Source organism: Desmodus rotundus, chromosome X (genome assembly GCF_022682495.2).
Source record: "Desmodus rotundus isolate HL8 chromosome X, HLdesRot8A.1, whole genome shotgun sequence".
Classification (NCBI taxonomy): Eukaryota; Metazoa; Chordata; class Mammalia; order Chiroptera; family Phyllostomidae; genus Desmodus; species Desmodus rotundus.
The window spans coordinates 61,687,066-61,697,455 of NC_071400.1; the positions used below are offsets into that span (position 1 = coordinate 61,687,066).

At 46.0% G+C, this 10,390-nt stretch overlaps 2 protein-coding genes across 2 annotated transcripts; both read right to left on the reverse strand.

Moving 5' to 3' along the window:
* Positions 1-6,809: 6,809 nt before the first annotated feature.
* LOC112308181 (40-kDa huntingtin-associated protein) lies at positions 6,810-8,659 on the reverse strand. The gene has a single exon (XM_045198655.3). The coding sequence runs from the start codon at positions 8,448-8,450 to the stop codon at positions 7,302-7,304; it is 1,149 nt and encodes a 382-aa protein (XP_045054590.2). The 5' UTR covers positions 8,451-8,659; the 3' UTR covers positions 6,810-7,301.
* A 545-nt stretch (positions 8,660-9,204) lies between these two features.
* LOC112308156 (histone H2A-Bbd type 2/3-like) lies at positions 9,205-9,983 on the reverse strand. The gene has a single exon (XM_053917672.1). It carries the CDS (start codon positions 9,721-9,723, stop codon positions 9,370-9,372), a length of 354 nt encoding a protein of 117 aa, XP_053773647.1. The 5' UTR covers positions 9,724-9,983; the 3' UTR covers positions 9,205-9,369.
* Positions 9,984-10,390: the final 407 nt, after the last annotated feature.

Sequence of the window (10,390 nt, forward strand, 5' to 3'; positions counted from 1 at the left end):
GCCCCTGGCAACCAATAATCTGCTTTCTGTTCCTATGGATTTGCCTAGCCTGGACATTTCATATAAATTGAATCATACAGTATGTGGTCTTCTGTGACTTGCTTCTTTTACTCATGAGGTTTTCAAAGTTCATCCATGTTGTAGAACGTATCAGTACTTTTCTTATTGTTGTTCAAGTACAGTTGTCTCCAATTTCCCACCACCACTTTCCCCTGCTCCAACCACCTCCACCTCCCACCCTCAAACCTTTCTCCCTTTAGCTTTGTCCATGGGTCCTTTATACATGTTCCTTGATGACCCTATCCCTTCTTCCCCTGTTATCCCCCTCCTCCTCCTGTGGTTACTGTCTGTTTTTTTTTTATTTCAATATCTCTGGTTATATTTCACTTGCTTGTTTGTTTTGTTGATTAGGTTCCACTTATAGGTGAGATCATATGGCATTTGTCTTTCACCTGGCTTACTTCACTTAGCATAATGCTCTCCAGTTCCATACATGCTGTCGCAAAGGGTAGGAGCTCCTTTTTTCTCTCTGCCATGTGGAACTCCATTGTGCAAATGTACCATAGCTTTTTGATCCACTCATTTGCTGATGGGCACCTAGGTTGGTTCCAGCACTTGGCTATTAAAAATTGTGCTGCTATGAACATTGGGGTGCATAGGTTCTTTTGAATTAGTTTTTCAGGATTCCTAGGGTATAATCCCAGCAGTGGGATTGCTGGTTGAAAGGCAGTTCCATCTTTAGTTTTTTCAGGAAATTCCATACTGTTTTCCACAGTGGCTGCACCAGTCTGCATTCTCACCAAGAATGTACCAGGGCTCCCTTTGTTCCAAACCTCCCCATTACTTGTTGTTTGTTGATTTGTTTATGATGGCCATTCTGATAAGTGTGAAGTGGTATCTCTTTGTGGTTTTAATTCGTATCTCTCTGATGGCTAGTGATGCTGAGCATCCTTTCATATGACTCTGGGCCCTCTGTATATGATCCTTGGAGAAGTGTCTGTTCAGGTCATTTACCATTCTTTAATTGGGTGTTTGTCTTCCTGGAGTGGAGTCGTGTGAATTCTTTATATAGCTTGGAGATCAAACCCTTGTCTGAAGTATCATTTGGAAATATATTTTTCCATTGGTGGGTTCCCTTTACATTTTTTTGATGTTTTCTTTAGCCATGCAGAAGCTTTTTAATTTGATGTAGTCCCATTTGTTTATTCTTTCCTTTATGTCCCTTGCTTTAGGGGACGTGTCTGTGAGGATGTTGCTGCGTGGAATATCTGAGATTTTCCTGCCTATGTTCTCCTCTAGGACTTTTATGGTGTCATGACTTATATTTAAGTCTTTTAAACACCTTGAATTTATTTTTGTGTATGGTGTTAGTTGGTGGTGGAGTTTCTCTTTTTTGCATATGGCTGTCCAGATCTCCCAACACAATTTGTTGAAGAGGCTATTTCTATTCCATTTTATGCTTCCGCCCCTTTTGTTGAATATTAATTGACCATAGGCACTTGGGTTTATTCCTGGGCTCTTTATTCTGTTCCATTGATGTGTAGGTCTGTTCTTATGCCAGTACCAGACTTTTTGATTACAATGGCCTTGTAATATAGTTTGATGTCAGGTATTGTTATCCCTCCTACTTTGTTCCTGTTTCTCAAAATTGATATGGCTATTTGTGGTCTTTTATGGTTCCATATAAATTTTTGAAATGTTTGTTGCATATCTGTGAAATATGTCATTGGTATTTTAATAAGGATTGCACTGTATCTATCAATTGCTTTGGGTAGTATGGACATTTTGATGATGTTAGTTCTTCCAATCTATGAACACAGTATATGGTTCCATTTATTTGTGTCTTCCTTAATTACTTTCTTCAGTGTTGTGTAGTTTTCTGAGTACAGGTCTTTTACCTCCTTGTTTAGGTTTATTCCTAGTACTTTATTTTTCTTTTTACTATAGTAAATGGTGTTTACCCTTGATTTCTATTTCTGATATTTTGTTGTTGTACATGTATGCCTTTGACATCTGAATATTGACTTTGTATCCCCCTGCTTTGCCAAATCCACTTGTTAGGTCAAATGGTTTTTTGGTGGAGTTATAGGGTTTCCTATGTACACTATCATGTCATCTGCAAACAAAGACAATTTTACTTCCTCCTTTTCAGTTTAGATGACTTTTGTTTCTTTTTCTTGTCTGACTGCTATGGCTAGGACTTCCAATAGTATGTTGAATAGAAGTGGTGAAAGCTGACATCCTTGTCTTGTTCCTGATCTTAGTGGGAAGGCTTTTAGTGTTTGCCCATTGAGTATTATGTTGGCTATATGTTTCTTGTATATGGCCTTCATTATGTTGAGGAATGCTCCCTCTATTCCCAATTTACTGAGTGTTTTTAATTGTAAGTGGATTCTGTACTTTATCCAATCCTTTTTCAGCATCTGTTGATATGTTCATGTGATTTTTGTCTTTCATTTTGATTTGCAAAATCAAAACCATCCTTTCTTATAGTACCATCCTTTCTTCCCTATGATGAATCCCACTTGATCATGGTGTATGACCTTTTAAATGTATTGCTGGATTTGATTTGCCAATATTTTGTTGAGGATTTTAGCATCTATGTTCACCAGCAATATTGGCCTTTAGTTTTCTTTCTTTCTTGTGTCTTTATCTGGTTTTGGAATTAGGATAATACTGACCTCATTAAAAAAGTTTGGGAGTCTTCCCTGTTTTTGAATTTTTTGGAATAGTTTGAGGAGGATAGGAGTTCCCTTCCCTAGATATTTTGTAAAATTCTCCTTCGAAGACATCTGGTCCAGGGCTTTTGTGTGCTTAGTGTTTTTTGATTACTGATTCAATTTCACTAGCTCTTATCAATCTTTTCAGGCATTCTGTTATTTCTTGATTCAGTTGTAGAAGATTATATGTTTCTAGAAATTGTTCATTTCAACCAGGTTGTCAAATTTCTTGCCACATATTTGTTTGTAGTAATTTTTGACAATCCTTTGTACTTCTTTGTTATCAGTTATAATTTCTCCTTTTTCATTTCTGATTTTATTCATGTAGGTCCTGTCCCTTTTTTTCTTAATAGTCTGATTAAAGGCTTGTCAGTTTTGTTTATCTTTTCAAAGAATCAGCTGCTGGATTTATTGATCCTTTGAATTGTTCTTTTAGTCTCTATGTTATCTAATTCTGCTCTGATCTGGATTTTTTTCTTCCATCTACTTTCTCTGGGCTCTGTTTGTTGTTGTTCCTCTAGTTCTTGTAGATGTAGAGTTAGGTTGTTTATTTGAATGTTTCTGTCTTTTTAGGTAGGCCTGTATCGCTGTGAACTTCCCTCTCAGCACTGCCTTCACTGTGTCCTATAGGTTTTGGGCTGTTGTATGTTCATTACTAATTTTTTATGTAAGCTTCACTTTTTTTTTCTCTTTGCTTTCTTTTGAAAAATATTGAGAAAACTCCAGATTAATTGTCTTTAGCTAGTGAGAGTTAACTCTCTTTAGTTCCAGTCTATGTCTGCTTGTGTCTTAGTGTACTCTCTTTTTGATATCTACAGTAATATTATATTCTAGCCTGAATAGAATTCTACTGATATGGCTGCTTTTTTCTCTCCTTTCTGCCAGATTCTCTTGCATTACCAGATTCTGTGGCATTACCAGATTAGCCAGCTACCTGGTGAGAGGTTGATTATATTGGACCACATCTTTCAGGTGAGGGGCAGTGTTCTTTCCTCACTGTAATAGACCCTAATTCTGAATATATATTTCTCTTCTCTTCCCTGCATACAATTCTTCTGTCCAAACTACCATACATGGAGTTACAAAATACCTTATCCACTGTCATTGTATTCTACCAACACTGCTTCTTATGAAGGAACTCACTTTGCAGCAAATGAAGTGCAGCAATGGGCCCACATTCATAGAATTTACTGGTCTTACTGTACTCCCCAGCATCCTGAAGTAACTGGATTGCTAGAACAGTGGAATGGCCTTATGAAGACTCATTTACAGTGCCAACTATTTGGCAATACCTTGCAGGACTAGAGAAAGTTTCTCCAGAAGGATGTTTTTCCAATAGCCAGGATTCTTGGCCCAGAAATCAAGGAGTAAAAATGAGATTAGCACCACTCACTATTACTTTTAGTGACCCAGTAGCAAAATTTTTGTTTCCTGTCCCTGAAACCTTATGCTCAGCTGGCTTAAAAATAGTTCCAGAAGGATAAATGTTTCAATTAGTAGACACAGGAATGATTCCATCGAACTGGAAATTAAGACTGACACTTGGCTACTCTGTGATTCTCATGCCTGTAAATCTATAGGCAGAAAGGGGAGTTGCTGTGCTGGCTGGGGTGATTAATCATGACTACCAAGGGGAAGTTGGACTACTGCTCCACAGTAAGTAATGGAGGTAAGGACTGCCATGTCTGGAGTATAGAAGATCTCTTAGGGTATCTCTTAGTATTACTTACCATGCTCTGTGGTTAAAGCCAATGGAAAACTATAATAGCCAAATTCAGGCAGGGGTATTATATTAATGTTCCATAATCTTGAGGAATGCAGTTTGGGTTACCCCACCAGCTAAAGGACCACAATCAGTTGAGGTACTTGCTGAGGTCAAATGTGATAGAGAAAAGATATATCACAAATGTGAAAGAGGGTAATTATGAACTTCAGCTAGGACCATGTGACCAGTTACAGAAATAAGGAATGTAATTGTCATGAGTATTCCTTCTTTATTTTGTTATCAATGTTTGTGAATGTTTGTGTGTATAAAATCTCTCTTCCCTCTCTTCTCCTCCTAGCACATAAGATGTATTGACTTTATATAGTAGTATTTATGCATTTTTAACTTTAAATCGTAGTATTTAAGTTTCTGGATGTCAAGGAGAAGAGTAAACATTACCCAAGGACTTTAAATCTTCAACTAGGAAAAGGGTTATTGCATTTTTGGTTGTACACAGGGTAATTGTATCATATTAGGTCAAAGTAGGACCTTGTTATTTTCCTTTGTAGGAGTTTCAGTATGTTTTAAGGAGATGTATCTGGGTGCCAAGTAAATAAAGGGTATACCTGTGATGATCACTTTTATGTGTGAACTTGGCTAGTCCACAGTACCCAGGTATTTGGTCAAACATTATTCTAGATGTACTGTGAGGGTATTTTTTAGTTGAGATTAAAATTTAAATCAGTGGACTTTGAGTAAAGAGATGAAACTGCTAAATGGCTGTGGGCCATATCAAATCCATTAAAAGCCTTAATAGAAAAAGAATGGACAACAGTGTGGGGATTGACTGTGGGAGCAAGTGGTGGGTTGGGTGGAGGAGGGCAAATGGGAAAAATTGAGACAACTGTAATGGAATAAAGAATAGTAAAAAAAAAAAAAAAAAGAAAGAAAGAAAAAAAGAATGACCTCCTTGGAAAAAGAGGAAATTTTGTCTGCAGATGCCTCTGGACTCCAACTGCACCTCTTTTTTGGGTCTCTAGCTTACCCTGCAGATGTTGGACTTTCCAAACTCCCAATCACATGCAATTGGAAAGATAGACAGATATAGATATATACATATAGTGTGTGTGTGTGTGTGTGTGTGTGTGTGTGGAGAGAGAGAGAAAGAGTGAGAGATTTATTCTGATTTTTTTTGTATGTCCGGAGAACTCTGATCAATACTGCTTGTATACCTAATACCTGGGTGTCTGGTAATTCCTCCCCCACCCCACCCACCTCCTCAATGCAAGGAGTTTGGACCTGATCCCTAAGGGTATATTTCTTAAGCCCAAATCAAATACTATCACCAGTCCCATTACATAATTCTTAAGCATTCGTGTCATAAGACAGGTAAGGCAGCAGGCCAGGCTTGCAGCCCAGGGTGAGAAGAGTGTACCAGAAAAAGCAAAAGCACAAAGGGGCATGCACCCTTACCACTTTTCCAGTAAACTGGACTAGGCTTTTAGGGCTCCAAAGGACCTTTCCTGGCAGCCAAGTGAGAGCACAGGAATTGTGGCTCAATCTGTCTCAAATAGGTGTGTCCTGTTGATCCTTATCTATTGCTTCCACTGTTAAAACATAAGTAGAAAACAATACCACAGAAGTCCCACCAATTCTGAGGCAAACTCATAGTGACAGCTGTCCACATGTCCCCCCAAAATGCAAAATAAAAATCTACCCCCAAAATGTGTCCTTAAATCTCATCCCAAAAGATTAGTATTGTATACAACTTCAGCCTAAATGGGTTCATTTTCCTGAAGCTGAATGATTGAGAATCAGATTATACTCTGAGGAGTGATTATTATCACTCTCAAAAGTGTGAAGAAAATAAAACTGAATTAAAAAAAATAGCTAAATCAGTTTGCATGTAACATTTCAACCAAAAAGCCTTGAAAATTTAGTATTTTTTTAATAGAATGCCATACATAATCACACGGCTCCAAAGAACCATGCTGATTTCACATTGTTGAGTTAGATAAGAGTTACAGAAAGATTCCTACTACAAATAAAAGATTATGGGTACTCTCAGAATTGAACTAGACTTGTGATTTCCAATGCATACCTGACATATTTGTGTTGGACCTCCATTTCCCTCCAACCACACTCCCAACCCAAGATTGCACCAGACGCATTTGCTTTGCGGCTATTTAAGTAAATGATCTCTGTGGACTCATTGTCTGGGATATTGTATACAAGGTACACTGTCAATTTCAAATGAATGAATACATCTTGGAACTGAAAGAGAACGATCTGTTTCTGCTTTCTGCACCCTGACAAGTATCTAAGTTATTCCCATGTTATAGATGAAGTACATATAAACCACAAGTCAGGATTTTTGGAATGGCTTTATCATGGGTTTAGGGCTGTAGCAACAATGTATAGAATACCGTGAGTACATATGGGGTGGATAAAACAGAGGAGAAATTGGGTGATCACATTGATCTAGAAATATTCACATAGCTTAAGTATTTAGACAGCTGTACAAAATAAAATCCTGACAATGAAACGAAGATTTGGGGGTAGGGGCGCGGGACAAGTTGACTTGGGTGGAAGAGGAAAGGGATAAAGGATTTTCATTTTTATGTTGCAGTTTTTGGGAAGAGAGCCATTTGCTCTACTCTGATCCTATTATATTGTTTATTCTCACACTATTATAGAGATACGTCTTTGGGATACAGTAATTTTCAGTCAACTAAATTCCTGTGGTGGCAAGAGGAATAAGCTAATAAGCTAAACAAAGGTAGAATCACTGGGTCAATGTCTTTTATTTCCCTCCAAAGGCAAAGGTGGATGTGTGAGGTTGGTAACAGGCAAAGACACTTGGTTAATATGATTAATCAGAACCCCTGTCCTGAGGGGGAGATGGTTTCTTGCAGAACGAGGTGAAGGAGGTGGTTCTGCTCGGCACTCAACAGTGGCCACATCTCCACCTGCAGCGACTTGATGGCTTCCGTGTCCTTTTCGTGGGTAGCCATGACCAGGGACTGGAGCAGCAGGAAGAGCTCCTCGGGAAGCTGGCCACTGGTCTCCTGCCCGTGGCTGTCGAAAGCCTCCCAGGAGTACTTCTCCAAGGTGTGGGCATGCTCCGGGAGGAGCTTGGCGGGCGGTGGTTGCAGGAGCAGCAGCAGCAGCACGCGGGACACCTCGCAGCGGACCACCACCTCCCAGGAGGAGCTGAGCAAGGCACCAGAGGGCGTGGCCACAAAGCGGGCAATCTGAGGGCGCAGCGCTGCGGGCCGGACCCCGGCCACGCGGCCACCGAGCTGGAGCCCAGGAGGCTGTGGCTGCAGCTGAACCTGCGACTGGAGCTGAAGCTGGGGTGGCGGCGGCTGCACCGGGTGGCTGCCGTGCTCGCGCGCCAGGCATTGCAAGCGCGTGAAGAGCGCCAAGGCGCCGTCGTAGTCGCGCGCCAACAGCTGGCAGGAGGCGGCATCGCCGAGCGCCTGCAGTGCGGCCAGGGGCAGCTGGGGCAGCTGCAGCTGGGCAGCGCGCTGGAAGTGGACAGCGGCAGCGGCCGGCTGACCCAGGTCGCGCAGGGCGGCGGCCAGCTCCAGGCAGAGGGCGGCGGCGGCGGCCGGCTGGCCCAACTCAAGGTGCAGGCGCACAGCGGCACCCAGGGCGCTGGCAGCTGCCTGCAGCGGCTCCCCGTAGGCGGCGGGGCAGACCAGGCGCTGGCGCGCCTCGCGCTCCTGCCGCAGGAAGAGGCGGGCGGCCTCGGTGAGGGCCAGAGCTTCCCCGGGCCCGTGGAAGAGCGCCTGATGGCAGCGCGCAACTGCCAGCTGGCACCAGGCCGCGTAAGGCAGGCACTCCTGGGCTCGCAGCTCGCGGCCTAGTTGTCCGAACTGCTCGCCGGCCTCCGCCACGTTAGGTTTACGCAGGAACCGCTTTTTCAGTTTGTTCGACACCTGGCGATACCTGGCCAGGAAGTCCCTGGCATCGGGCCCCGGGCCCAAAAAGCCACCCAGGCTAGCAGCGGACGCCGCCATGTTCCCAGCCCGTGAGCTTCCGCTGAGCGGACGCTGCCAGTGCAGGCTGCGAACTGCTACTTGACCTGCGTCCTGCTTGGGGCTGCTACGCGTGAGCGCCTGCACAGGATCTCTCAGTGGAAACCCGCGCCCCCTCCTGGCAGTGTGATAAGTAAATCTCGGGTTCCTGGGGCCAGGCCTTGCACGGTGCTAAGTGCACAAACAAGTCACAGATCCTGGGGCGGGGCCTGGCCAAGCGCCCTCTGTTGCTAGGTGACAGCTTGTTATCTCGGTTGCTATGGTATCTCCCAGCATCTCTAAGAAAACAAGATCAAAGCTAAACTCCTGATCCCGCGTGACCATCATTCCGATTTTGCATGTTTCTTGATTGCCCTCCACCCCCACTCCTCAATCTTCCCGTCCATCCACTGCCCCATTGCAGTCCATGCCAACCCCTTTGTCCCCTCCTCCATCCCTCGCCCGAGTCGGCCTGACACATCCACCCTATCCCGATGCCTCAGTCATGGTCTTGCACTCCACCCCAATGAACACCGTCCTTCGGGGGACTGTGATGGGCTTTGACGCGCTCAGAGGCAATGGGGGAGTCTTCCATACCCCATGCCCATCCCCATCTCAGGCAGCCTCTCCCATCCAGGCCGGCGCCCTGCACTGTCAGCTCCCGAGGCCGCTCCTGTCGCCATCCCTGACTCCACCCTCACCCCCTGGCAGACACCACCCCACCCGCAACCCTCCAGGGGGTTCTGTCCCTCCACCACCACGCACACACAGTGACCGAAGCAGGCACATGGGTTTCTTTGCAGTGTAAACAGTTTATTGGCCATGACTGCCCAAGGCACCAGCCAGGCCCGGGCTGCTTGGGCTGCGAACAGGCCTGGCGCCCTAGGGGGCAGGCCCGGAGAACCCCTGTCCCGTCGGGCAGCTACTGCCAGCCCGGGGCCACTAGGGAAATGGTGGTAGTTCCGAAGAAGGCACTGAGCTGCGCGTTGTTGTGCATGGCCATGTCCACGAGCCGTGAGGTGATGCGCCGGCAGCCACTTCTCCGGGCCTCGTTCCCGGCCAGCTGCAGGACCGTGGCGAGCAGATACTGAACGATGGCCGCCAGGAAGATGGGTGCGGACGAGGTCAGGCGCTGGGCGTAGCGGCCTTCCCGCAGCAGGCGCTCCACGTGGCTCACCGAGAAAAGCAGCTGGGCCCTGGCGGTGCGGTTGCGGGTCCGCCTCTGGTGATGGCGACGGTGACCGGACGACCTCCTGCGGCTCCTCTGACCAGGCATGCTGGGCGTTGGGTGCTCTCTGTCCGACCGGCCGAGCTCTGCAGTGCGCTGCGGGGTGCTGCGGGGTGTCTCCGTGCGCTAGGGTGCGGTGGGGTGCGGTGGGGTGCGGTGGGGTGCGGTGGGGTGCGGTGGGGTGCGGCAAGGGAGATTGGGCAGCTGGTCCCAAGCTCTGTAGACAGCGGCTCCACAGGCCCCTAGTCCGTATCCCAGCGACCATGGAACGGCCCCTGGTTGGTGGAGGCACACGCGTGCGACACAGAAGTTCCATGAGGTCACCGCTTCCCCAGGGGCCCCGGCGGCCCGGCCTGCAAAGGAAGGGCGCTGGCGGCACCCTGCTCACGCGGCCCATGCCACCCTCTCTTCGACGGAGCTCTCTCCTTCCACTGCACAGGAACGTTGTACGGAAAAAGCCACAAACGTGTGGGATCCGCTGACACCGGGTAAACACTCGTGGTGTTGGACGGCCAGCACAACATCGACTTCCACAACGTTGGGACCACCCCAAAAGAAGCCCCTGTAGCCATCAGGCAGTCATTCCCCGCTGCCCCTGGCCAACCACCTCTTCTCTCCCCCTGACCCAGGCAAATAGGAGCCTGCTTCTTGTGCACAGACGTTTGCCTCCTCCAGAGACTTCTAGAGACGCAACCGTACAATAAATCGGCGGCCT

Bases quoted from the DNA above. Each gene is read 5' to 3' on its own strand.
- LOC112308181 (XM_045198655.3), bottom strand. From the start codon at position 8,450: ATGGCGGCGTCCGCTGCTAGCCTGGGTGGCTTTTTGGGCCCGGGGCCC.
- LOC112308156 (XM_053917672.1), bottom strand. From the start codon at position 9,723: ATGCCTGGTCAGAGGAGCCGCAGGAGGTCGTCCGGTCACCGTCGCCAT.